Source organism: Odocoileus virginianus, chromosome 24, assembly GCF_023699985.2.
Source record: "Odocoileus virginianus isolate 20LAN1187 ecotype Illinois chromosome 24, Ovbor_1.2, whole genome shotgun sequence".
Classification (NCBI taxonomy): domain Eukaryota; kingdom Metazoa; phylum Chordata; class Mammalia; order Artiodactyla; family Cervidae; genus Odocoileus; species Odocoileus virginianus.
This window is the reverse complement of record NC_069697.1, coordinates 52,430,764-52,457,484: the sequence shown is the minus strand read 5'-3', so window position 1 is coordinate 52,457,484 and position 26,721 is coordinate 52,430,764. Positions and strand designations below refer to the sequence as shown.

Here is a 26,721-nt window from a genome sequence, read left to right as displayed (position 1 = left end):
GATAGGCAGCTGGGCATTCCGGAAGGTGGGGTGTCCCTAGGAGGTGGAGGGGAGGAGCAGGGCCTGCCCCTTTAAGGGCGTGCCCCTCCCCTGCCGACTCCCTGCTGTGACCCTTGTCCACCTGCCTGCCTACCCCCCTGCAGCTGGAACCGAGAAGACGGCGTCCCCCTTCCTCCAGGTGTCCCTGCTTCCTGCTGTCAGGTAATGCCAGCCTCGACCCCCTGGACCGATCGCCCCGATCGGACTGCTCCCCAGCCTGAGGCCAGGCCAGACGCCTGCAGCGGCTCGGGCACTCCTGTGGTCCTCCCACCAGAGCGTCCCCTGTCTTGGCCCTGATTCCCTGAGTTCTGGCTCTTTCTCTCCTGGGATGAGGAATTGCTGAAAACAATTTCTTCCCCATGCGTCTGGGGTTGCCCCTCATCTGCCTTCCACCCTCCTCTTCAGCTTAGGGACACCTGGGGCCAACTTTCCAGGGAATGTGGGCGTGGGGCGTGGGGGCTGGAGCTGAACAAAGCCCAGTGCCATATGTAAGGTAGGTGGGGTGGCAGTTTAGGCAGCGAGAGGCTAAGATGGTACTGACTGGCTTGGGGGTGTGTGTAAATTATTTAGAAGAAATGGCCAGGCCCAGGCTCTCCTTGGCCATGTGGCTTTTCCAGGGGCAGAGGGTGGCCCCTCCCTACTCGGGGGCCCAGCCAAGACTGACCTTTGACCCCCACCCCAGAGACCAGTGAACCATTAACTCCTCTGATGTGACTCTTCCCACTCTGGCACCTCCCCTGGCCCCACCCCCAGGCAGCTGGGCTAGGGGCGAGGGCTTGGCCATCCTGGCTTTCTATCTGACGTGGCCTCCAACTTACCTGGGCAGCTGGAGACCGAGCCCGGCTCCCCTCCATAACTCAGGAACCCCTCAGTGCCCACAGCCAGGCCTCGTGGGGGCCTGCGGTGACAGCTCCTACGCTGCCGTGGGGTGAGGCCCTGGGGGCTGAGGGGTATAAGCGAGGTGGGCTGAGGCTGAGGGGTGGGCTCTGGGGGACAGGGAGGGATGGTCTGGGCAGCTCTGGATCAGGGGAAAGCAGTGTTCTGGGTCAGGAAAAGTGCTTGCTCTAGGAACTGGTAAACAAGAGGCTGCTCAGGAGGCGGCAATGGGGAGGAAGGGTGAGCGAGTGGGGCTGCCGCTGTATTGGGTTGTGGTGGGGTGTGAGGAGTATGGGCTCACGGCAGGAGCCCCAGCCCCTTCCTCCTCGTTCTTCCAGGGCACATTCCTCAGGATGTTCCACCAGGGGGAATAGAAGACGGAACCAGAGCCTCTGAGCCTGTCCCCCCAGGAATGGGGCCCCCAATGAGTCATCTGCTGGCTGGCCTGTGTGTGTGGGTGGCCTTGGGCTGGGTGGAGGGCTCAGGCCCCTACCTGGGCCCTGCTGAGCAGGAACAGAACCATTACCTGGCCCAGCTGTTTGGTCTCTATGGGGAGAACGGGACGCTGACCGCAGGGGGCCTAGCCAGGCTCCTCCACAGCCTGGGACTAGGCCGAGTTCAGGCCCTTCGCCTGGGACACCACGGGCCTCCTGCTGGTCGGGGTGCACCCCCAGGTGGAGACAATTCCACACACAGGTACTAACCCATCTCCCCCGACCCAAAGTGTCACAGCCCAGCTCTTCCCTACTGAGAAGAGTCTCCTCTGGCTGCCTAGCTCTGCCGTCCTAACATCAGACTCCTGGAATCACACATTTTTCAGACCCTGACTTGCCGTCCCATCCATTCTAGGACGCAGGACCCCGAGCTGAGTGTGAATGTCTGGGCAGGGTTGCCTCTGGACCCCTCGGGGTGGGGTGACCTGGCGGGGACAAAGGCCCCAGGACCACCCCATGGGCCAGGCCCCTCGGGCTTGGGCCTCTTTCACAGGCTTCTGCTGCTGGACCATTCCCTGGCTGATCACCTGAATGAGGATGTGAGTCTTATGATCTCCCGAGGGGATAGGAGCCACGGGATTTAGATGGCCTGAAATGTTTGAAGACTCAGTAATTTAAAATTGCTACTTAAATCCAGGTGTGATCTTAGGGTACATTATTCCAGTAGAGAAATATGTTCCCCTGTGCTCACAGTAGGTAGACCCACGCCCCGAGCTCTAAGACTGGGTTTAGGGGCCACACTTGGCAAAGCAGAGAATCCAGAGAAGCAGCCCAGGGTGAAATCTGGGGCTGGTTACCTGGACAGGAGGCCTGAAGGGGGTGGATGGCTATCATCATCCAGAAAGTCAGTGAACGTGTTCCATGTACACCAGAGGGCGGCCAAACCCAGCCCTGAAACAGACCTGGTGAGGGTGAGCACCCCATCACAGGAAGCACTTGATCCAAGGCTGGTGGAATGTGTCAGGGCTGTTCAGAGGAGGTTTGAGTGGCATTTTAGGTTCTTCTCCCTTCTAAGATTCTGGAAGGGAGGGCTCTAGTTGTCTGACCATCATCACTAAATTAATGAGACACCAGAGCTACGGAGGGAGGGAGATGATGCCAGTGCTCACTAGCACCCAGTTTGCACTGAATTATTTGCTCTGGTTTGCATATTCACTGATAATGAACACGTGCTGATTATCAGTAACTGTCTTGAGTCCCTGACGCACCCGCCAGTGTGAGTGAAGGGGACCCTGGAAGAGACCCAGGAGTTCATGCAGTGGAAGGGCAGACACCCAATATCTGAGTCCCAGGTCCCAGCAGTTCCCCAGTGCCTAACCTCCAGCTCTACCTGCCCAGTGTCTGAACGGCTCCCAGCTGCTGGTCAATTTTGGCTTGAGCCCTGCTGCCGCTCTCACGCCTCGTCAGTTTGCTCTGCTGTGTCCAGCCCTGCTTTATCAGATTGACAGTCGTGTCTGCATCCGGGCCCCAGCTCCGAGCCCCCCAGGGGATCTACTATCTGGTCAGTGGGTGAGAGCGGGAGTGGGGGGTGGGTCTCAGGCCAAGGAAGGGGGTTCACCGGGGTCCTGCCTCCCCTGGCAGCACCTCTCAGCCCCATCCCACCTCTAAGGTGTCCCTGCAGCTCCGCCTGACTGCAGCCCCTGACTTTGCGCAGCCCTGGCTCAGAGCGCCCTGGCGGTCCTGCTGCTCAGCCTGCCTGCGCCGCTCTCGCTGCTGGTGCTGCGGCTCCTGGGGCCTCGTCTGCTGCGGCCCCTGCTGGGCTTCCTGGGGGCCGTGGCCGTGGGCACCCTCTGCGGAGATGCGCTGCTGCACCTGCTGCCGCACGTACGTGCAGCCCCTTCCCCGCCCCCGGCCCCAGGGCCCCCGTCACAGGACATGCTCTCTCCCGGCCCGGCGGCAGCCCGCAGCTGCCTTCTGGCGGGGAGTGTGGGTGAAGGCCCCCTCGGGAGAGGGGTGCTGTCGGCTGTGGGGGCTTCTGGAGTCTGCCCTTGACCGCCTCTCCGCAGGCCCAAGGCGGGCAGCACGCTGCAGCCGGCGGGCGGCCGGAGGAGGACCTGGGCCCGGGGCTGTCAGCGCTCGGAGGCGTCTTCCTGCTCTTCATCCTGGAGAATGTGCTGGGGCTCTTGCGGCGTCGAGGGCGCGAGCCAGTGAGTGACACCCTATTGTCCTCTTCCTGCCGAGACCCGAGTCCTAGCCGAGAGCTGGCCGCTCCAGCTGGGAGGTGAGGGGCCGAGTGCTCCTGGCCCTGACGTCTGCCTGACTGTGCGCGGGGCCTGATGGCCCGCAGGGAGTGGGCTCGGGCTCCTCAGCACAGACCCAGGGCTTCCGGCCAAACGGGCTCCTCCCCTGAGCTCGGGGCAAGGAGAGACGGAGGGGTGCCGAGCTGGGGGGACAGCAGAGCGGGGGGCAGCCGGCACTGGGGCCGGCGGCCCGGCTCCCTGCCCCCCGCTCTGCTGCCTCCACCAGGAAGGGTGCCCTCCCGTTCCAGAGATGCTGCAGGCAGAAAAGGAAGGACCTCAGAACTCCAAGCCTGGACCTGGAGGATGGCAGTGGGACGGCCCTTCAGCCCCGGCCGGCAGCTCCAGGTGGCCGGAGAACCTGAGGGGTGGGCCCTGGCCCGCAGCTCACCTGCAGCCGCCAACACGGCTCCTGTCCTCCTTCCCACAGAGCCGGGGGCTCAGAGCCCGAGGGAGCAGGACGGCCAGCCCCCAGCAGCCCCAGCCCCTCCTGGGCACGAAGGCCACAGTCACGGGTGCCAGGGTGGTGGTGGCACCAACATCACGTGGATGGTCCTCCTGGGAGACGGTCTGCACAACCTCACTGACGGGCTGGCCATCGGTGTGTGGGACGGGGGATGGAGGGCGGGGGTCAGGGAGAGGGTGGGCCTCTAGTTACCGAGTGGGGCTGGCAGGGCTACCGGGAAGTGGGCGGAGGGCGGAGCTCGGGGCCCCTGCCCCCCTGCCTCGGGGAAGACCCCTCTTCCAGACTGCCCACCTCCCTTCTGGCCCACCCAGGGGCTGCCTTCTCTGACGGCTTCTCCAGCGGTCTCAGCACCACCGTAGCGGTCTTCTGCCACGAGCTGCCTCACGAGCTGGGTAGGAACGACCGCAGTGGAGTGGGGTTGCCTCCAGAAAGCGGGGGCACGTGGAGGCCGGGGGGTGCCGTGGGCGAGGGCTGGCCGGGGCTCACTGCCCGCTGCCGCGTCTCTCCGCGCAGGTGACTTCGCCATGCTGCTCCAGGCCGGCCTGCCCTTCCGGCAGCTGCTCCTGCTGAGTCTGGTGTCCGGAGTCCTGGGGCTGGGGGGCGCGGCCCTGGGCGTGGGGCTCAGCCTGGGCCCCGTGCCCCTCACTCCCTGGGTGTTCGGGGTCACGGCCGGGGTCTTCCTCTATGTGGCCCTCGTGGACATGGTGAGGGGCGGCGGGGGGAGCAGAGAGCCCGAGGGGGCGGGGCGGGGGCGGAGCCCGGCTCTCCGGCATCCGAGACGCGAGCGCGGGAGCGGGGCGAGGGGCGAGCGGGGGCACGGGGCGTGCGGGAAGCAGGGGCTCCTCTGACCCCGACGTCCTCTCCTTCCAGCTCCCAGCCCTGCTCCGTCCTCCCGAGCCTCTGCCCCGGCTCCACGTGCTGCTGCAGGGGCTGGGGCTGCTGCTGGGGGGCGCGCTCATGCTCGCCATAGCCGTGCTGGAGGGGCAGCTGTGGCCCCTCGCCTCTGACGACTGAGGGGGCGCTGGGGGAAAGGCGTCCAGGCTGCCCGGCCTTCCCCCGGCCAGAGGAATGGAGGCAGGACGCAGGGCCAGTAGGATCAATAGGATTTTAATAAACAGAACCCATCCCCAAGCCACGACGACGACAGCTGTACTCGCACCAGAACAGCACAGAAACCCGGGGATGTGGCAGGAGGGCCCAAAGCAGGCGGGCGGAGGGCGCAGGACGCTGGGTCTGGTCTGCGGGGACAGCGTTGTGCTTTAGCCCGGAGAGGAAGGGGCAGGTTGGGTCGGGACGATGCACCGAGGTCCCCCCTTCTCCCTGCTGCCCTCAGCACCCTGGGGATGCAGGCATCCGGGCAGGGCTGCCCTTTATTGCTGCCCACCGGCCTCAAACGCCCCGCCCCCGCCCCCCACGCTAGCACCGCAGGTGAACCTAGGACAGGGAGGAGGGCGGGCGGGGAGCATTGCTTAGACAAAGATTCAACTAGAATCCAGTGGATTGTGCTCAGTTCTCTTTACTTCCTACAACCGAGTACATGGGGCACAGGGCGGCGGGAGCGGCAGGGCATGGGGCGCGCCCCTCGCGCCCCCAGCGCACCCCTGCACACAGGATGGTGGTGTCTGCAGCATCACAGGTCATGCAGGGCACGGGGGAGGGGAGGTTCACACACAGAGACGCCCGCGGCGGGTACCAGACGGAGAACACCCCTGGATATACACAGCTGTACACGGGGACCCCCAGGCCCCGACCCAACCCTCTCCCCTGTCCTGCCGTCCCCCAGGCCGGAGGGACTGTATTGCTTTGAGAGCGCCACCCTGGGGGCTGCTCTGCCAGGCACCCTCCCCCCCACCCCCATTTTGGCACATCTGCAAGACACGCGGCGGCGAGGGTAGGCACCCTCCCTCCCAGGCTTATGTGGCCGGAGCTGAGGAAGGGGGCAGGAGATTTCATCCGCCATCTTTCCCCTAGCCCTTCCCAAACCCCTAGCAAGCCCACTCCAGCCAGAACCCACCCCACCCCCCAAAACACACACACACACAAAGCTGAGCTACCCGGGAATACAGAGGAACAAGGAGATTGTCCGGGACGGGGGCAGAGGCGGGTGGGCTGAAAGGACTGGAAGCAGAGACCCCGCCCCGGGGTGGGGTAAGACTGGCACACCGCTACTTTAGTGCAATTGGACAGATGCCCAGGGTGAGGGGCACAGGTGGGGGGCGAAGCCAGGCTCCCCAGGGAACGCGCCTGGCAGGAGGGGGCGAGGGCCCAGGGCAGACCCCAACCCTGCCCCCCGCGGCCCCCCCAAACGCAGTGACTGTCCCCTACACCTAAGTGGGCAGCAGCAGCCTCAGTCAGTACCTTCAAGTAATTCATAGAGCAGACCCTCCCCACCCCAGCTTCCTCCTCTCTGGGATTTGGTCGCTTCTCTAGGGGTTGGGTCGGGAGGAGGGGGTCCCCAAGTCAGACCCTTCCCTCTCTACCTCCCTCTTCCCAGACCACTGGGCTTGGTCCTCAAAGATCCCTCCCCTCGGCTCTTGCCCAGGCTGGGTCAAGGCTGAGGGCCGGGGCCACCACTTTAGACGGAAGGGGCTGCTTTCCTCCTTATCCCTCCTTCAAAGGTAGGGTTCACACTAGGTGGGCTGGGGCCCCCGCACTGCTTTGCCCCAAGAGGAGGGCTTCTGGGCTAGGGTCTGTAAGGCTATTTTCCTTTGCGGCAGGAAGGGGAGGTGGGGGAATGAACACTGGGTGTGGGGAGAGGGGGAGAAGTGGCAGAGGGGGAGCAGGAAGGGGCCGCCCTCAGAGCACAGCCCCCGGAGCCACTCAGACCAAGGCAAGCTCACGGACACAAGACCCCGAGCGCGCCTGGCCCCATGCCCCCTGCCCCGCCCAGCCTCTCCTCCCCTCCTGGGTCCAGGGAGTGAGAAGGTGCTCGGGTGGGCAGACAGCGGTGTTAACAGTATTGAGTTTTCCTTTGGTTACACATTGAAGGCAAAGGTGAGCTGGACTTACAGTCAAAACGGATAGGGGTGAGGAAGGAAGGGGGACCATGGCTGGGGTCGGAGGGGGAGGCAGGCCCTCCTCAGCCCCCCCACCCCAAGGAACACGTCTAAGTGGGGCGGCAGTCCTTCCGTCTCGTCTCTCCCGCCCCCCACAGCACCGAACGGAAGGAGAAGCCCCCTCCCCCCGGGGCCGCTCCCACCCCAGCCTGGGCTGTACATTCAGTGGTTTTCAGCAGTCCGCTGGCTCAGGGGGCCACGGGGCGAGGGAGGGGGCCCCCCGTCCGTCTCAGCGGGACAGCAGCAGGGACCCGGGTCTGTTGGTCCGTCCAGGGACCCACAGTTTGTGCCATTTGTTTTTCTGAAGGATAGTACACAACCCTACCAAAGCCACCGCCCAATCAGAAACATCTCCCCAAAAGTCAGAAACTAAAAACTGGCTCTTTCCATCGCGCCCTCTGACTGTTTCCCCGTCTCCTGCGTAGCCCTCGCTCTGACCCCTTCGCTGGGACCTGGGGTGGCTCCCAGGGTCCTCACTTAAAGTAGGCCTTTTCTCAAAAGTGCTTATTACTTGAAGCAAGTGCTTTAGAGCTGCGGTGGGGAGAAGGGGACAGGGAGCGGGAGGGTGAAGGGAAGGAGATGATTCCTCCCCGCCCTACCTCCTTAAGATTGGGGAGGGGCACTCTGCCTGGCTGATTTCTCCACACCCGTTTAAGTCAAAGAGGTTTAAAACAAAAACCAAAAAACTTAACATTAAAATAAATATGCAGTGGCCATGAGAATGGTCAAAATGCTTCAAAAGACACTAGGGGTTGGGGAGCCCGGGGTGGGGTGTGGGACTTCCTTTGGCATTAGGGAGGAGGCTGCCCAGCCTCCTGGCCTCCTCACGCCTGCCCTGGCACTGCTGATGGTGTGCCAAAAGCGCGGCAGGGGCCGGGCAGCCTCCAGAAATCTCATCGAGCAAAACCACGGGGCTCCCGACAAACACTCGAGCCTTCCTGTCGTCACCAGACACTGATGAAGGAGAACACGACTGCAATCTCGAGAGTCTAATCCCGAGGACCCGTCTCCCTGCGCCCCACCCCCACCCCCCGCCCTGCCACCTAATTCCCAGCACCAAAACGGGGGGGGGGGGGGGGGGGGGGGGGCCGGAACAGGAAGAAGGAGAGAGAAGTGAAGTCAGGGGCGAGCTCTGCAGAACCAGCAGGACGGGGGACGGGCAGGGGGCTGCAGCCCTTAAGAGAGGTCACGTTGATTGTCGTCTAGGGGAGGACAGGGTGCGTGGGGAGGTGGGCAAGAGGGGCATTGCAAGGCCCTTTGGCTTTGAAAATAAAGATTAAAACTGAAAGCTGCATACTCCTTCTTACCAATAATGGTCATTCGGAAGCTTTGAAATGGTTTAGGAACTGAAGGTTGCGGGAAGCAAGACACGGGGAGGGGTGGGGGGAGGAAACGGGAGCAAGACAGAAAGAAGAAGGGCTGGGATGAAGACCCCAGGCTCCGGGAAACCAGCATGAGGTATGGTGAAGGGGGTCTTTGAGGGAGCGGGCAGCCCCTGGGATGTGCCCCCGCTCCCCTCAGCCCACCCCAGGCAAGGGCGGCCAGACGTGCGGGGACACAGCTGCAAAGGGTGTAGAAGGTGGTGACTAAAGCACGCAGGGGCGGGGAAGGGGCCTGAGGGCACCCCCGCCCCGGGAGGCCCTGCAGTGTAAACGAAGCCTGTCCAGTCCTCGGGGCAATACTGATGGCAGCCAGACTGGCGCGGACGCGCGCGGTGGGGAGGGCAGGACCTCTATTCAAGTTCTGTGTCTTGGCCCCTGGCTGAGGTATTGAGTGTGAGGAAAGGAACGGTGGGCTAAGGAAGCAGGTCCCACTCTCCAGGAGGCAGAGCTAGGAGATGGATGGACAGGGCGTCTGAAGGGACCAGGGCCAAATTCAATGCTACATTTAGAGAGAAAACTGCCCCCTCCTCACTCCAGCCCAGTTTGGCTTGTAGGGTGCAACGCCGGGAAATCTCAGCGCATCCCTTAGCTTGATCCCTTCTCTCCCAGCTGCTGGGGGGGCAGGGACCAACCCCAGTGGACGCAGACCTTCCGCCTCTCGCCTCTAGGCAGAGAAGACGCCTGGGCTCCAGAGCAGCCACGGTCCCTAGTCTGCCCTGCCCCTCCATCTTTGGCTTCAGATCAGGAGTGACTGGGGGCAATGGGTACTCTTGGGCATCACAGAAGGCGGCAGCAGATGGGCTGGGGTGGGTGCAGAGAGCAACTGTGGGACGGGGACACAGAAGGAAGAACAGGCTCTCCCTCCGCACACATGCAAACACATGCCTGAAACACAGAGGACAGACTAGGGCTGTGGTTTTGAAATGGACAGGAAATTAATTTGTTTCTTCCCCTAAAGGATAAAATGCTTACTTAAAAATTCATGACAAGCCTCAAAGTCAAGGGAGGGGAGAGCCAGAGGGGGAATGGCCACAGGCTCCGCCCTCCCAAAAGAAGTTAAAAGAAGCGGGGTGGGGGGTTAAAGTGCGTGGTCAGGAGGCCAGGCCAGCAGGGGGCAGGGGCGGGGTGGGGGTGGGGCAGGCTGCCAGGGCAGTGCCAGCCCTTGATTTGCATACGAGGAGCCGGGAGAGTGCAGGGTTGGGGCCCAGGTACAGTAGTTGCTGCTTCAAGTGTTTTGCATTTGAACTTTAGGGGTGATGGGATACAGAAGGAGGGGAAAAGCTCCAGGCCCCAGTGCTAAATACCCTCCCCCCTCGTCCGCTAGCTGCCCCTGAAGGGGGAGGGGGACACCCCCAGAGTGCTCACACAGTACCAGAAATTAAGGCTTCTCACTGCTGCGGGGATGGAGGGGCCGGCGAGCAGGGAGGCAGTGATGGGCATGGAAGAGGAGGCGGGGATCTGCCTGGCAGGGGTGGGGGGAAGGGGCCTGAGGTGAGTCAGAAGGAAGAGGAAGGGGCAGCTGGCAGCAGAAGGGGGAACTGAGAGAGGGGATAGAAGAGGCGGGCGCCAGGCAGCGAGCTGTCGTGTTGGGACACTCGGCAGAAGGGGTGCCCTGGGGGTACCAAGGGCCCGGGATGCTCCCTGTTGGTCCCAGAGCCCTGCCAGGCCAGGACGTGTAGCAAAGGGCCGAGCAGCCACCCCCCAGCGCTTTCCCCTCCACCCCCAGCCCAGTCGCGTTCTCCTTTAAAGTGCCCTAAATGTATAGACTTTTCCTAAATAAATAGAACAAGGAATCAAGCCACCGGCGGGGAGGGACACTGCAGGGGGCTACTCGGAGTAGCAGCCGTCTAAGCCAACGGCGCCGTGCCGCTCCTGGCTGTAGGGGCGTGAGGCCCCGTGGGGCAGGGCCCCGCAGCCACCCACCGTCTTGGCTGCCGCGATGCCGCAGTTCTTGAGCAGGCTGAAGCTGAAAGGACTGACAGCGTCCTTGGGTGGGAAAGGCTTCATGGTGGAGAGGATCAAGGCCAGACAGTCTGCCACATCTTTGTTGGGGGCGCAGGCCAAGGCCGGGGTGTGACCTGCGGGGCAAAGGCGAGAACTGAGCCCAGAGTCCTGGATCCCTGGGCCCCGTCCACCCGCCCCGGGCCCTGAGCGCTCTTCTCTGCAGAGGGGAGCCGAGGCAGGCCAACACCCCACAGGGTCACAATTGGGGGCCCCGGGGGGCTGACAGGCAGGCTGTCCGAGCGAGGGCAAAGAGCAGGGCCCGGGGACAGGAGGCTGAGGTGTGCGGGAGGTCGTCCTGAGGACCCTGCAGGCTCCACCTAGTTCCGTCAGACTCCCCTCAGAGACTCTAGCGTATCGGTGTTGGGTCCCTGCTCTGAAGAGTTCCCTTGGGAAGAAAATCCAGTTTATTAACCAGCCAGGTTAAGAAGTCACCTCCTGAAGAACGTCCCCGACCCCAGACCCCACCCACCTTCTTCATCCACAGCCAGCACGGTGGCCCCGCGACTCAGCAGGGCCTGCACCACGGAGGCCAGGCCGTTCCGGGCAGCGATGTGCAGCGGCCTTGGAAGAAAGGAACAAGGGCAGAGTGAAGTCAAGGGGGTGGCCAGCTGCCCTTCCACCCTCGGCCGGAGCAGCCACACTGCCGGGCGAATACCGTGAGCTCCAGAGAGCCAGAGCCCCGGGAACGGGCAGCAGCCTCCTGTCCACCTCACCTGGCCCCCACCCCTCAGCCAAGAGCCCCCCAGCCCAGGCACTCACATCTGCAGCGCGCCGTTGGTGGCATTGATAAGGCCAAGGTCTTGGGTTTCTGCCAGGATCATGAGGGCACACTTCTCATGGCCCTGAGGGAGGGGGGCAGAGAGTGAGGGCTGGAGACGTGGAAGCCGACCAGGGGAGCTGAGGAGGGGGGCAGGGGTGCACGGAGCTGTCCCACCAGGCAGGCGGTCAGGGCGCCCCTGACGTCCCCTGAGCCCTGTCAGCGGACCCGGGCCTCTCCTCAGGCCCTGCCGCATTCAGAGAGCCCCACCAGCAGCGCAGACGGTACCTTGCTACAGGCCAAGTGGAGGGCAGTGTTCTTGTTCTCATCCATCACAGTAAGGTCTGCCTTCCCTCGATAGAGCAGAAATTCTACAAGAGAAGGGAGGCAGAGAAGGGTGGCGCTCCCTTCCAGAGCTGGGCCAGACAGGCTCTCCCCGCTCTTGTCCACGCATGTTTTGCATCCCCTCTGCAGAGGGTGAAACATTCAAAGACATGCCTCCTAAGCCCCGCCGGCAGGGCTGACTCATCTCGTGAAAACCCAGGGGGAGTACCTCCCATCCACATGGGGCCCCTACCCACCCACGGCTGCAGTCTGCCCGTTCTCAGCCGCTGTCATGAGCGCGGTGCGGCCAGTGTGGTCCGTGGCGTTCACCTCGGCTTGGTGCTGCAGCAGCATCCGGAGCCCAGAGACGTTGTCCGCGAAGGCAGCGGCGTGAAGAGGGGTCCTGTGGGGAGGGGTCGGGGCAGAGTGAACCGGGAGGCCCTTTCTCCTGAGCAGAGAGAGGAAGCCAGGGGCAGCGGAGGCGTCTCCCAAGCCTCCTGCCACTCACCGTCCTTTGGCATCTCGGCTGTTCACAATCTTGGCACCCAGAGCTCCCAGCAGCATCTCTGTGGTGCTGTCCTGGTTATTAATACTGGGGGAAGAGGAAGGGTCAGCAGGAGGGGCATGGGGAAACAGATGGTCTGTCCGATGCCCACATCACAGACCCTTGGCGGGGGCTGGGGCGGAGGAAGCGCCTTACACTGCACAGTGCAAAGGAGTGAAGGGGTTTCCTTCCAGATATGAAAACGGGCTGTGTTCAAGTAACAACTCCAGACAATCTTCGTGTCCTGGGGACGAGGAGGGAAGAGTGGCGATGGAGAGGATGACACCATGGCCCCTTTCACTGGTCCTGTCCCATCTCTCGACACCCCATGCTACTTCCAGGTCCGGAGTGACCCACGAGCCCTTGTCCGCCCTGCCCACACCCCTCCACCCCCGTCTCAGCTGTCCCCACAAGGCCCGGAGCCGCACCAGTGTAGGAGGCCCAGTGCATGGGCGAGTATCCGCTGTAATCCACCCCGGTGTCCAGGGGGTCCGTGGACAGGGCGGCCTGCAGCAGCGTCCGCAGCACTGCGGTGTGGCCGCAGGCTGAGGCCAGGTGAATGGGCGTGCGGCCCTTGAAGTCTCGGCACAGCACAAATGCGTCGTGGTCCAGCAGGGCAGCCAGGCAGTCCTCACAGCCTGTCACGGCCTGCGGGTGGCGTGGGGGTGTCGGTCCTGAGGCTGGCCCAGGAGTAGGAACCGCTTCCCGGGCTCCAAATCTTGTCTTTGCAACAGTGATTCTAAGGATTGTTTAGTCACTAAGTCATGTCCCACTCTCTGCGACCCCATGGACTGCAGCACGCCAGGCTTCCCTGGCCTTCACTGTCTCAACTATCTTCAAACTCAGGTCCATTGAGTTGGTGACGCCATCCAACCATCTCATCCTCTGTTGCCCCCTTCTCCTCCTGCCTTCAATCTTTCCCATCACAGAGCAAGGTAGTCAGGGAGATGAACTGCAGGCATCAGATCCTCATCCTGGAGCAAGCATGCTAATGCCCTCTAAGACTCCGGCCCACCTACTAGACAATCTGATATCCTACTATGAGCTCCTGTGTCCAAGCCCTTCTGTGAGCAGCCCCACCCCAAAGCCCACTCACCCCGCGGTGGAGGGCAGTGCGGCCCCGGAGGTCAGCAGCGTCAGCCGTGGATCCTTTCTCTAGCAGCAGATGTACACAGTCCACGTGGCCATTCATGATGGCCAGCATCAGTGGGGTTCTACAGAGGGCGCGGGGAAAGGGTGAGGGCCTGGCAGGGCTGGGAACCCTGCAGCCCACCCCGAGCTCACACTCACTGTCCATAGGCATCCATGACATCCGTGATGTCAGCGCGTTCCCCACTGTCGATCAGCAAGTGCAGGGAATCAGTGTGGCCAGAGGCAGCTAGATGAAGAGGGGACCCTCAGTGTCAGGCATGGTCGGGGAAGCCCGGGCGGAGGGTGGGGGTGGTGGGAGGACACGGGGTGGGGAGGAGTCTTGGGGGAGAGTCAGGACTTGAGGTTTCCATCCTCCTTGCCCTGCCCTGTCGCAACCCCAGTCCCTTCAGTGTTCTGGAGGGAGCTGGGGACCAGTCCCAGAGGAGGCAGGGAAGGGAGCAGCCCAAGGGGCGGCCTTACCAGCAGCATGCAGGGGTGTCCATTTGCGTTTGCGCTCCTTGATGAGGGCAGAGGCGCCGTGGGCCGTTAGCACCTCCACACACTCAGTAGAGCCTCGTTCAGTGGCCAGGAAGAGCGCGGTCCGGCCCTTGTGGTCCCTCACGTCCAGGTTCACCAGCGTCTCAGCCAGTGTCTTCAGGGCTTCACAGTGACCGTTGTAGGCCTGGAGGGGTGTGGGAAATCTGTGGATAAAGCTCCAGACATGGCCCCACTCTGCTCTTGGGTCCCACAGGGAGACTCTGGGCAGCAGGCCTCCCCGCGAGCTCCTTGGGCCCCTCTCAGACCACTGCCTGCTTGCCACATCCCCACGAGAAGGCAGAAGCAAGGACGGATTCACACGTGCTGGTACCTGTGAGCCGGCCTGGGGCGGGTGGGGGACAGGGAAGGCAAGAGGAAAAGACCTGGGACTCACAGCTAAGTGCAAAGGGCTGACTGGAATGGTGCTCTCTACATCCTCCAGGCAGTTAAAGGACATTTCTAAGAGCTGCAATGGACAGAACAGGAGGTGCTGAGGTTCTGGTATTCCCAAAACATCACCCTTGATTCCACCCACAGCCATCCCCGAAGCCCCTGGATTGAGAGACCACAGTGGATTCAGCCACCCCTCAGCCTGAGAGTGCAGACGCAGACACAGACTGCATGCTGGGCCCTGGCCGGCCCGCTCCCCACGCCGGGCCCCCGCGCGTACCAGCTCGAGGTTCTGTCTGTTGCCATAGGCGGCAGCATAGTGCACGGCTGTGTAGCCCTGCCTGTCCCGCAGGGAGGGGTCTGCACCGTTGTCCAGTAAGAATTCCAAACAGCTGGGGGACAGGAGCAGACGGTGAGGAATGGACAGGCCCAGCCAGGGAGGGTGCAGTTTGGGAGGAGCAGAGGAGAGGGCAAAGGGCCCCCTCAGGCTGAGCCGGCCCACGCCCACCCCCCACTCATACTAGGCTAACTCCAGCCCGTTTGACCCCAGACCCAGACCCACCGCCTCCAGATCTGCCCTGAACCACTCTAGCTTCAGGGCCCTCCTCGACCCTTTGAATGCGCTCCTAGAGACCCCGGAGCACATCCATCAGTTACCGACCTGCTGACCGACACACTCCTCCCCACCTGCAGGCACACTGACCCCTGCCTTCTCCTCCGAGCCCATCGGGAACAGGCCTGCTCATCTCCCACGCGCTCCCAGCACCCTCCTCTGTGGGAGGCCCTCCCCAGCTTTCCCGACAGGTGCCTCCTCCCCAGACACCACGCTCACAGATCAGCAGGGACTCTACTAGCAGTAGGATTAATATTGCATTTAACATTACAACGTGTCAAACACCGTTTTAAACACATCACGTGTAATCACTTAATCCTCACAATGATCCTTTGAGGTAGATACTGTTCTTATCCCTACTGTGTCTGAAGAAACTGAGGCAGAGAGATTAAGGTACTTGCCAGAAGTCACACAGTTACAAGTTAGGCCTCCTAGATTTTAAATATCTTTTTGTTGTTAAATAAATAAACCCTTTATAACTATAACAGTCTTAAAGAAAAATTAAGAGGATAATAGAGAGGTCCCATATATGCGTCACCCAATTTCCTCTATTATTGACATCTTACACTAGACGGTATAAAATGCAGAAACTTGGGGTAATTCATCTTTTACCCTTACCACCTAGAACGGTACTTGGTGTACTGGTTAAGTAAACACTCATTCAACGCTTGAGGAAGAAATGAATTTGTGTTTAGCTTTTCTGATCCTCTCAAGAAGACCATCCATTTCTTTGAAGGAAGGAAGTATCTCTCCCACTTCTGTCTGACCCACGGTGCTTGGCCCAGGATTAAACTCAGGGTGCAAGGCAGCAGCAGACGGCGGTGGGAGAAGAACAGGACGGGCGTCTGCAGGGCCGGGGCGGGGCAGCCCAGGGGTCTTCTCTGCTACTCACAAGAAGGCCTCCTTCCTGCGCGACTCCTTCAGCGGCTCATCCTCTTCAGCATCATGGCTGGAGGGCGAGTGCGGCTCCGCCCTGGTGGGGGGGAGGGAGGAAGTCTGGCGGCGTGCTCGGGGGGAGTGTGGGGCTGGGAAGGGCCGGGAGGGCGCCTCACCTCCTGTAGGTGTCGGAGGCGGCGGCGTAGTGGAGGGGAGCGCAGCCTTTACAGTCGGCCTCGTTGACGCCGGCCCCGGCGGTCACCAGCGTGACGGCGCACTGGTAGCTGCCGTTGGCGGCTGCGTAGTGCAGTGGGGTCCTGGGGCGAAGCGCAGGAGCGGGGAGAAAAGAATCAGGGGCAGGTCCAAACGCAACCAGCGGCGCAGCCAAAAGCTGCCCTGTAATGCTGTCCCCCCTTGGTCCCCAACTCCCCACCCTGGCCTCCATCACTTCCTCCATCACCGGTCTCTCGATCGGGCGCCTTCTCTGCATACACACACTCCTGCACATTAACACACCTTCCGAACTTGTCTCTCCGCCTCAAGTCGGCTCCGCTGCTCAACAGCAAGTTAAGACATTCGACATTCCTGAAAGGGAGGAAGCTGCGGGTGAACCAGAGACGGCGCTTCCGGGAGGAGCCCCGGGGGTCTCCCCAGGGAGGGCGGACCTGGACAGCCCTTTCTGCCGCCGCCTCCTCACCCGGAGAGGCGGGCGCTCTGGGCAGGAGAGAAGGAGGGGTCCAGACTGCCCCAGTCGCCTTCGTGAGGCCTGGGGGAGAGACGGAGGGACGAGAGCTCACCCTCCGGAAGCAGCAGCATGAAGACAGGTACGGCCGAGGTTGTCCGGCGTGTTGATGTCGAACCCGGCTGAAAGCACGTGCTCGTTGCTGAGCGAGGACACGATGCTGTACAGCTGACCTGTGGGGCCGAAGAGCCGCAGGTCCCCCCTGAGGGCGTGGCCGGGGCGGGGCCGGGCCGCTCTCCCGCCCTCCCGCCCGCCCGAGCTCATACCTGAGGAAAGGAGCTTGCGGCAACAGTCGGAGAATCCAAAGAGAACCGCCAAGTGCAGGGGAAACATGTCGTGGATGCCGCGCCTGGGAGAGGGGAGGGGCTCAGTCCTGGGGGCGCCAGCTGCAGCCCCACCGCCGGCCGGCCTGGGCCGGGCCCGCGCTCACCGGGCGGTGTCCGCGCCGTTGGTCATGAGGGTGCTGATCAGCAGCTCGTGTCCGTAGCGAGCGGCCACGTGCAGCGGCGTGTTCCCGAATTTGTCGGCGCAGTCGATCTCGCTGCCTGAAAGGGGGCAGCGCACGCACCACTGAACTCACGCCAGGCTGCGGGCCACTCCCGCGCATCCGTGAGCCACCATCGGCGGGCGCTGGGCAGGCGGAGCAGGGCCACGTCCACAGGCGCCTGGCTCCAGAGCTCCAGCGGCCTGTCCTGACTGGGGATGGCGCAGGAGCGGGGAGGAGGAAGAGGGGCTCTCTAGAGGCCAGTTCTCTGAGGAGGGAGAAGAGGTCACAAAGCCTCCCAAGGCCATACCGTTCTGGATGAGGATCTGGGAGCGGGTGAAACGGCCGTGAATGGCAGCCATGTGCAGAGGACTCTTCCCTTCTTTGCTCTGTGGAAACACAGCATTTTTTCCCCTGGTGGAAAACCATGGAGCGTGCCCTATTCCCCTTCCCAAAGGACACATCTTTGAAGACAGGGTGACCACATAGGGACATCTTCTCAACCCGCTTTCTCCTGGGAAGCTCTGGTCAACCCAGGACACAAGCAGATGACTCCCCAGAGAATTATCCAGAGGGGAAGTTACAGTCAGCACCCCCAGAGCCAGGGTCCTCTTCCCCCGAGTCCCAGACGCCTCCCTTCAGGCACCTGATAGTTGACGTCCGCCCCGTTATTGACCAGCAGCTCCAAGCACAGTGCGCCATTGGTGGAGACTGCGGCCACATGCAGCGGCGTGAAGCCCTTGTCGTTCGGCTGGTTGACGTTGGCTCCTGCATTCACCAGCTCGATAGCCACAGCATCCTGGCCCAGGTAGCAGGCGATGTGCAAAGCTGTGTTTCCAAAAGCGTTGGGCTCATCAATCTGGATTTCCAGGGGTGAGGGTCACGGGATAAGGGAGGTATCAGTTTAAACAAAGTGGAAGCCAGCACAGATAGAGTCTCAGAAATCCAACAGTGGCCTCAGACCCCTCAGGTTCCCAACCCAGAGACTGAAGTCACTTCTGCTTAAGACAAGCATTATTCAGACCCTCTCACCACATCCCCCCAACTCCCCAAACCACACCAGGAACCCCAGCACCCTCCCGTCTCCCGAAGAGGTTCTGGACCCCAGCCCCCTGGCCTCACCCCGAGCCCGCCGCCACGCGCCGCGCCCTGACCTCAGCCCCCGTCCGGAGCAGGTACTTCACCACTTCGATCTGGCCGCTGGCGGCGGCGGTGTGGAGCAGCCCGTAGCCCTTCCGGTCCTTGCAGCCGAGGTCTGCGCCCCGTGCCACCAGCAGCTTCAGGACCTCCAAATGCCCTGGGAGGGGAGCGCATGCTCTCAGGAATGTGGAGGGTGAGCACCGCCAGAGGCTGCAACCCCCCATCCCCGCCCGAGGAGCCCCAAATCCTGCTCACCCCAGATCCTCCTCTCACCTAGAAAAGCCGCCCAGTGCAGAGGCTGCCGCTCCTTTTTGTCACAAACGTTCAGGCTGGCTCCCTTGTTGAGGAGCAGGTTCACCGTCTGTAGCCGGACAGCAAAGATACCTGTTCAGAGCCAGCCTCCTGCCTTCAGTGTACCTGAGAGCACCTGAAACGGCTGAGGCAGCCCAAAGTCTCTGCTCTTGGGCAGAACAATCTGGAGAACTAGGGGGAATGGGGAGAGCAGGCACTGAGAACCAGATAGAGGTGGAAATCTGAGGTCAACTCAAGAGTCTCTTCAGGTGAGCTAGCGGCTTTTGAACTCTTTCAAAGTCTCCTCAATGTGCTGGAGAACATGGGCTCTCCCTTCAGAAAAAAGCATGTAGGCAAACATCTTCCATGCAGCCTCAGAGGTTTTATCACCCTCTGGAGGTCCAAGTCAAGAATTCCCCTCTAACCCAACCATTCATTTGGTGCGTGAGCCCAAGTATTTATGTAATCACCTGGGCTGCTGCTCCCCAGGCCTAGTGGCCTGCAGGCAGGGGAAGGGGAGCGGGAAGGGAAGGCAGGCAGGAAGCGGGGTGTGGCCTGGCGCGGCCCTCACCTCCAGATGCCCACTGTGCACTGCATGGTGCAGGGCGCTGCGCCCGCTCCTGTCGGCCACGTTGAGGCTACTCAGCAGGGGCGCCAGAGCCTCAGCGCACTTGGTGGCCCGGTTGGCAGCAGCCACATGCAGTGGTGTCTGCCACAGCTTGTCCCGGGCATTCACATCTGCTGAATGAGCCAGCAGCAGTCCCAGCACCTTCTGTGGAGGGGCGGAGGATGAAAGAAGACAGAGGGGGGGCAGGACGTAAACCAGCAGGAGATGAGGGGCGAACCCGCCAGCCCAGAGCGCGTGTCCCCCTCTCCCCACTACCCCAGCACAGAGTTACTCCGCGCTTTTCCAACACAGTGAGCGTTTCAATTACCCACTTTCCATCTTCTGGATCTTCTTTGAGCTTAAAATCTTCCCTCACTTGCTCAGGAAAACATACATCTCTTCCTCAAGTCACCCGCTATCGTTTCCCAACCGATACCCCGAAAATCTTCACCCACACATACAGCGACTATGGAACAGATCCCCACACAGAGGCTCCTGACCTCCCACCACTTTTAGGAAAGATACAAGCTCCCACTACATTAACACCCTGAATACCCCCTTCTATCCTTCCATAGGCATCAAAATCATCTCCATTACCTAGGTGAGCAGATACTGGCTCCTCTTGAGGAGGAGAGGAGCTAAAATGCCCCTCCTGATCACCAGCCACCCCGTTCCCATTCCCTAGTGGCTGGAGCCAGGGGAAGTGACCGCCAAGCCAAGAGGAAGGTCATCTTTTCCCGCTCTTCAGGGTTGAGGGGCCCAACTGATGAGGTATGTTTGATCCTTGTGCTGTCAACTTCCAGGCGGCCTAAGGGGCAGGGATGTCACAAACCACTCCCCCCCCCACCGCACCCCTCAAGCACAAGGAAAGAAATCTTAGTGCCCAGAGGGGGGTCAGACTCCAAGGTGGCCCCCCTGGGAGGGATGAGTCACTAAGGCCTGGCAGCGGGGCCCCCTGCAGTCTGCCAGCCCAGTGTTAAGCTCTCCCCTGACGTCACATCAGCTGGCAACACTCAGCCCCCACCCCCCTCACCAGCCAGTTCCAGGGGTAGGAGGGAGGGGCCAAGGTCTGGTCTCCCAACCTGGGGGTAGACCAACCTGTGGGGCAGCGACTAAGGCGCTCCAACCCGTGTCATCCACCTGTAACCAACTCGCCCCCTTCGGAAGGGAGAAAGGGGTGGGGAGGCCAGTACCTCATTTCGGGAGGCAGCAGCGCGGTGAAGAGGGGTCAGCCACAGTGTGTCCTTAGCGTTGACATTAGCACCTGTGGGGACACAATACGCTCTTCTGGCGGGAGTTGGAGGGCAGGTGGGGGAAGAAAAGCCAGAATCAGGCCAGGAAATCTAGATGGAGACGGAACCTCCCCCGGACCCAGCCGGACCATCCTTGGATACAACAAAAAGGCTCCTCCCTCAGGCCCCTCCCTGGGTGCCACGCCTTCCAGCTCCCCACTTTCACCTGACATCAGTAGCAACTGGAGGATGGGGACATCGCCTACGTAGGCAGCAGCATGCAGTGGGGTTCGCCTCTCTTGGTCCTGGTAAGGCAGAGAAGAGGAGCGGCTATGGGGGTGAACGACCCAGGACCCCAAGTCTTAGTGCTCCAGGCCTTTCCCCACAGCCTCTTCGCACAGGTTCTATGGCCTCTTAAACCCCAATCCTAGGTCAAAGCCAGGACCTAGGAGGGTGGAGTCAGGGGGTCGGGGCCACCGGCAGCGAAGCAACCTCCTTCTTCCAGGAGGGGTGGGGGCGCTGCAGACACGGATGGTTCAGAAGAGAACACCGTTTCTGGGCATCCTCAGCCCTCCTCGTCTGTGCTCCAAGCCTGCCCTGCTCTTCATCCCCAATGCTCAGCAGTCGCCCATCCCAAGGTGGAAAGAGCTGCGGCCTCCCCCGAGCCGAACAGACACGGAGCCGCCCCACGCGTGGGGAGGGGTCCTGAACGCCAGGGCCGATTACCGGTTCGCCATCCTCTCTGATCTCAACTCACCAGCACATTGATGTTCTCCTTCTGCGAGAGGAGGGAACGCACTTCCTCCACATCTCGGCTAAAGATGGCCTGGACCAGGGGCGGCTGCAGGGAGAACCGGCGTTCAGCGAGCGGGCCGGAGCGGAACCGGGGAGGGGGGCGGGGGACCCCGGGTTTGAGATGGGGGGGGCGACGCCGGAGGGGCTCCGCTCTGGGGTCCTGGCTGCAGGGGGTTTCCACGGTGCCTCCGCCGGTCGCCAGGCCCCCAAGGACACCGGCTCGGTTGAGGGGAGCGTGGCGTGGGGCGGGGCGGGAGCCCCGGGCTCGGGCCCAGCCTAGGCCGCACATCCCCGGGCTCGCGTGGCGGCGGCGTCGGGCCCTGGAAGGAGGAAGCGAGCGAGGGCAGGAGGGCTGACCTGGTCCGTGATGCTGAGGATCCCCATGGCCCGGCCCGGGCTCCGTCCGCATCGAGCTCCCGGCGGCGGCAGCGGCGGCTCCACCGGGGACACGGGGCGGCCCAGGCGGCGGCTGCGGCGGCGGCTGCGGGGAGAGCGCAGCCCCGCCTACCGGGGGGCGGGCGAGCGGGAGCCCGCAGCGCTCCCTGGCGGCCGTCGGGGGCCCGGCCGCAGGGCGCTTGCCGCGCAGGCCGCCCCAGGCCGCGGCGCCCTCCGCCCAGCCCCGGCGGTCCCCGCGGCCTGGGCACCCCCAACCTCGCGCCCTGGTCCCCCAGCTCCGCAGGCCGGCCGCGCCGGGCTCTTCGCTCCAGTCTGAAGCCCCCGGGGGATGCTCCACAAAATCCTCGCGGCTACTCGGGCCTCGGCTCTCCTGCGTTGCCTTCCAAACTGAGGACCAAATGGCGGGCCAGCTCTCACTCAGCCCACAATGCCTCCGCCGAGCGAACGCCTCCGGTCCGCGATCACACAACTCAACATTCCCCACTGACTTGGGGAAGCAGGGCGTGGAGATCTGGGGGTTATATATGGCAACAGTCCCAGAGGCAGGGAAGGCGCGTGTCTCCGCTGGCGGTGACAAGACGGGTAGAAAGGAAACAGCAAAAGTGCCCGAGCTGCAGAGGAAGGGGAAAAAAAGACCCTCGAGGATTCTTAGCTGCAGAAAAACGCCACAGAGAGGGTAGGACAGCTGGCTGGCTGGCAGCTGAAGTACTCCAAGCCCAACAGAAGGGGGCTTTTCCATTGCCTAATTACCCCATTGCCAGGTTAAGGTGGTAGGGGGGCTATATTTTAAGACTCACCAGTTTCTCCCCAGAAAAGGGTCGAGGTACTTCTCCACTGGAGAGAGCAGAGAGCAGCTAATCAGGCAAGATCTAGATGGAGGTCAACCTTCCCAAAAAGGCAAAAAGAGAGAAGAAAAGTAGATATTGAAGAATTTATGTACAATTTATAAAAGATGGTTCGGTGTCCTGTGCAGAGCTCAGCAACTCATGCTAAGGAACACGGTTAGGAGAAAGAAGCACAGCACGTTGCCCACCCTGTCAAGGCAGGGGTATAAACGCCCTCCTTTGCCTTCCGACAATCTATGACCCTCAGCACTTTCATTGTCCTGATCCCTTGAAAAATACACAAATGCCAGGGGTTTTTCTTGGAGAGAAAAACCGGGGAACAGGGAATAAGGAATGAGAGAGCAATTTACCTATCAGTATATACCTTTAAATTTAAAATTTCTTTTACCATTTTGATAATAAAATTCACAGTTTTAGTGAAAACTTACCTCTTCCAGGAAGTCTTCCCTGGTTAACAGTTTCTTCTCGTTTTGACAGGTCTCCTTAACACTTCTATACTTAGTTTATACTGTCACAATCAGGTTGTTGTTTCAAATGTTTTTTTTCCCCACTTTTAAAAATTGAGATATAGTTGATGCATAATATTATATGTTGCAGATGTACAACATAGTGATTCACATTTTTAAGGCTATGCTTCATTTATAATTATTATAAAATACTGGCTATATTCTCTATATTGCAGTCACAATCAAGTTTAAATTGCAGATCTTTATTGTTTTTTCACCTTACATCTTTGACATACAGGAATCCAGTGTTTCAGAAGGGATTTTAAGCTCCTTGTTAGCCAGAGTCTTCCAACATTGGACTGTATATTGGTTTTCTTTTCTATGAAAAAAGGAGGCTCGAGGAGAGAGGTATATAGGAACAGACACTTAATGCTTGATGATGATAATGAAGATGAGGCTGAAGAAGTAGGAATTGAAGGTAGCTTGGAATCTGATGGATATGGGTTGGGACATGTTGACTTATCTATTGGCTTTGACAGACCTTCCAGGAAGGGCTAAGCTAGGATATGGCTCAGAGGATGGGCAGGAGGGGACTACATGGCCTCCATTGCCCAAAATAGCTTTTGGTAACCTGAGGAATTGCAGTCAGAGGTTGAGCTGGGGTCATGTGCCTGGTTCTGGCTCCTGAGTGGAAGTGAACAAGGGAGTTTGCCAGCCAGGTCCTCTGCGCAGCTGGAAGGAGGAGGAAGGGCTGGAAGAGTTATTTTTAATATTATTCAGAGCACAGAAAGAGGATTTCCCAATAGGGAAAAAAGGGATATGATGTAGGTAACACAGTTACTTCCAGGGCTCAAGGAGATGCAAGGCGTGGGGATAAGGAGGCCTGACGTGGTCCTAAAGTCCTCTTACTCAAACTGTTCTTCTGGAGTGCACTACTGTATTCATATTTGGATAACTAAGCAGATGCATGCCTGTCTTTAAGCCTCAATTTTCATTCTTCTAACAAATGACTGCTGAGGCTTCACCATTGAATTCAGCCCTATACTAACTGCTTTGGAGGTAGAAACTTAGAAGTAATGGTTTCAGGATTTCCTTGGTGGGCAAATCCTGGTTGGGACTTGGTGGGGACTCCATGGGTGGTTGGGACTCCATGCTTTTACTACCAAGGGTGAGAACTAAGATCCCACAAGGCTTGAGGTGCTGCCAAAAAAAAAAAAAATATATGTAATAGTAGGTTTTTTTTTTAAAAAGTAACACTGTCTATTTTTGTGTTTATAAGGTAGAAAAACATATACATGAACATGAAACAATTAGAGAATATAGAATTCAAGCTACTTTATGTGGCATTATGTGTTCACTATAATGTTGAGAGATGGATTCAGTCAAGAGGGTCTTCCTGGAGGAGGTGTGTTTTGTCTGTACTTGAAGGAAGTTGTTGATGTAAAATGACAGGGAAATGGAAGCAAATTGGTTATTTCAAGTACAAGGGGTGAACTAGGAAGAGTTTAAATGGCAATAATTACCTAATCTAATTAGTGGGGGGGCAGCCAGCAAATTGACCTGGCAGGCCTGTTACACCTCCTTGGGGATTCCACAGCAGTTAACTCGGTTAAGGCAGAGTGTTAATGAGGTCACAGTTTAGTTATGTATCCCAGTTAATTTGTCTTTTATCTGACCAGATCCTTACCCCCCACTCTACACAGCTGTCTCACATGTGAAGCCCTTAGTCAGAGGGGGTGGACAAGAAAGTGGGCTTGGAAAGAGTAAATTTGTCCCTCGAGATCATATGCCCTTTTGAGAGTGGCTCCCCATGACCATCTTCAAACTGGAAGAAGATATTGTGTCTTGTTGGCAGGGAGGGTTCTGAGGGGAAAAGAAGAAATGTTAAAAAAGAGAAAGAAATGAGATCATTCCACAATTGGGACTTCATGTGTATATAATACAAAGTTAGGATTGAAATGCCTTCCTTGCAAAATGGCAAATGTAAGCCACAGTTCAAGGGAGGATCCCTCTTCTTGAAATCCAGACAAAATGGCCCAAACTTTACAAAATCAATCCATATTCACTGAAATCCCTCAAATAAATGTCAATCTCAAAGGGTGGGGAAGTTGGAAGGTTTATATCTGTTTTCGGGCCTTATTTCTGGACAAGCTGTCTCTCTTCCCTTCCAGTTACAGCAAGTCCCGTATATAAAAATGAGTTCCATTTTGAGAGCGTGTTTATAAGTCCAATTTGTTTGTAAGTCCAACAGTTAGTCTAGGTACTCAATTAACACAACCAGCTATATAGTACTGTATGGAAACAGGTTTATAATACTTTTCACAGAAATAAAACAAAAACAAAAAATAAAAGATTTTTAATCTTACAGTACAATATCTTGAAAAGTAAAGTAGTACAATACGACAGCTGGCATACCAGGGCTGGCATCATCGCATAAAAAGCAAGAAGAGTTACTGGCTGAAGGAGGCGGAGGAGGTGAGGGCGGGGCGAGCTGAATGATCGTCAGCAACTGGGGGTGAGGGCAAGCTGCAGTTTCATTCCTGCCTGACGTTGATGGCACAAGTTCTGGTTCCTGGCCGGAGTCAATTCTATCTCCCTTCTTGAAAAAATGATCCAGTGATGGCCAAATAGTAGCTCTTTTTTTTTTTTCATCATACATGACTCGGTAGCATTGGATTGCGTTCTGAAAGGCTGCTGCAACCTTCATGTACCATTCTACATTCAGGTCCTGCACCTCAAAACTAACAGTGCCTCCTCAGATAAAGAAAATGCCCTTACTGTTTCCTGCATCGTGAGTCTTTGCTTCTTCAGTTACTTCTTCCCCTTGTCACTCCATTCTCTCAATTACTTTCACTTTTGTTTCCATCGCAATCCCTTGGTGCTTCTTAGCAGTACCAGCTACATCACCACCACTTTCACACTTGGTTATGGACATCCTGGACTTGAAATAAAGATACTCTATGTGGAGAAGGAAATGGCAACCCACTCCAGTATTCTTGCCTGGAAAAGTCCATGGACAGAGGAGCCTGGTGGGCTGCAGTCCATGGGGTTACATGACTGAGCACGTGTACACGAGGATGGAGGGAGATGGGTTGGTAGCAATAAAGTGGTAGCACTAAAAAAAAAAAAAAGATGCTCTATGGTTGTCCTCTATGCAGTATTGAACAGTACACAAAAGCGCAACCACTTATAGAGGGTGCATGCACATGGCCTACCTTACGTGACAGGACGTGTGCACGCACATGACTACCTTACGTGACAGGACGTGTGCACGCACATGTGCATCTTTGAAAGCTCACAGCCTGAAGGTTTATAGTCGTGGACCTCTGCAGATCCGAAGGGCAACACCATCACTGACCATTTTGTTCTTCCACCCGCAGCCCCAGGACAGTCTGGTATGTGCTCGGTCTCTCAGTCATGACTCTGTGTGACCCCATGTATTGTAGCCCACCAGGCTTCTCTGTCCGTGGAATTTTCCAAGCAAGAATACTAGAGTGGGTTGCCATTTCCCTCCTCCAGGCGATCTGCCCGACCCAGGGATCAAACCCATGTCTCTTCCGTCTCCTGCAATGGCAGGTGAATTCTTCAGCGCTGCGCCATCTGGGAAGCAGCAGCCACACCACACTACTCAGATCAAGATTTCCTGGATGTGGAGATCATGACTAGATTTACGCTCTCAAGACTATAGCAGGGAAGGGGTTACACGGTAAAGGTGTAAACATCTTTAAATGCAACAGCAAACACCACTGTTCTTAAAGTGCCCTCCACCGTGGGAGAATTGCAAGGGCTCTTGTACCCACCTAGATCTAGTCTCTAATTCTTGATTTCTCTTTCTTTTTCATCTGTTCGCCCCACTTTTATCAAGGACACTTTTTCTACCCTTGTATCACGACTGAAAGCCGTGTTGTGACATTTCCTGGCCCATGAGGTCTCCCCTCTATCAAGTGCACACTTCTCCAGGCAAAGATGGTTCTCTATCTACCATAAAAGTAAGTCTGGTCCTTCTCACTTCCACTG

At 59.0% G+C, this 26,721-nt stretch overlaps 2 protein-coding genes across 3 annotated transcripts; one reads left to right on the top strand and one right to left on the bottom strand.

Annotated features, from left to right (window-relative positions):
* Positions 1–92: 92 nt before the first annotated feature.
* Positions 93–5,243, top strand: SLC39A5 (solute carrier family 39 member 5). Its single transcript, XM_020884093.2, has 11 exons — positions 93–201; positions 1,254–1,611; positions 1,765–1,948; positions 2,748–2,910; positions 3,064–3,233; positions 3,416–3,556; positions 3,898–3,994; positions 4,077–4,247; positions 4,424–4,504; positions 4,626–4,816; positions 4,983–5,243. Exons 2-11 carry the CDS (start codon positions 1,328–1,330, stop codon positions 5,124–5,126), a joined length of 1,626 nt encoding a protein of 541 aa, XP_020739752.1. The 5' UTR covers positions 93–201; positions 1,254–1,327; the 3' UTR covers positions 5,127–5,243.
* On the bottom strand, positions 5,204–22,083 carry ANKRD52 (ankyrin repeat domain 52). 2 transcript variants are annotated; one of them, XM_070454799.1, is made up of 29 exons: positions 21,375–22,083; positions 20,980–21,063; positions 20,449–20,527; positions 20,184–20,254; positions 18,955–19,155; positions 18,366–18,453; positions 18,107–18,249; positions 17,599–17,811; positions 17,263–17,341; positions 16,899–17,013; positions 16,735–16,817; positions 16,524–16,641; positions 16,243–16,311; positions 15,903–16,043; positions 15,743–15,823; positions 14,518–14,629; positions 14,242–14,313; positions 13,791–13,992; positions 13,470–13,557; positions 13,276–13,393; positions 12,608–12,827; positions 12,336–12,423; positions 12,144–12,227; positions 11,893–12,038; positions 11,600–11,682; positions 11,314–11,396; positions 11,024–11,115; positions 10,872–10,939; positions 10,539–10,628 (listed from the first exon to the last, which is right to left on the bottom strand). In XM_070454799.1, the coding sequence occupies exons 1-28, from the start codon at positions 21,399–21,401 to the stop codon at positions 10,881–10,883; spliced, it is 3,039 nt and encodes a 1,012-aa protein (XP_070310900.1). In that variant the 5' UTR covers positions 21,402–22,083; the 3' UTR covers positions 10,539–10,628; positions 10,872–10,880. The 2 variants fall into 2 exon arrangements, with proteins under 2 accessions (XP_020739733.1, XP_070310900.1); XM_020884074.2 differs by lacking the exon at positions 10,872–10,939 and having other exon boundaries at positions 5,204–10,628; positions 21,375–22,081.
* Between the last annotated feature and the right edge of the window lie 4,638 nt (positions 22,084–26,721).

Coding starts and splice junctions, on each gene's coding strand:
- SLC39A5 (XM_020884093.2), top strand. CDS start 1,328: ATGGGGCCCCCAATGAGTCATCTGCTGGCTGGCCTGTGTGTGTGGGTG. Junction 2,911..3,063: donor CCCAGGGGATCTACTATCTG/GTCAGTGGGTGA, acceptor GACTTTGCGCAG/CCCTGGCTCAGAGCGCCCTG. Junction 4,505..4,625: donor CGAGCTGCCTCACGAGCTGG/GTAGGAACGACC, acceptor CTCTCCGCGCAG/GTGACTTCGCCATGCTGCTC.
- ANKRD52 (XM_020884074.2), bottom strand. CDS start 21,401: ATGGGGATCCTCAGCATCACGGACCAG. Junction 20,528..20,979: donor AGGAGAACATCAATGTGCTG/GTGAGTTGAGAT, acceptor CTGCCTTACCAG/GACCAAGAGAGGCGAACCCC. Junction 18,454..18,954: donor TGCACAGTGGGCATCTGGAG/GTGAGGGCCGCG, acceptor GTCCGGCTACAG/ACGGTGAACCTGCTCCTCAA.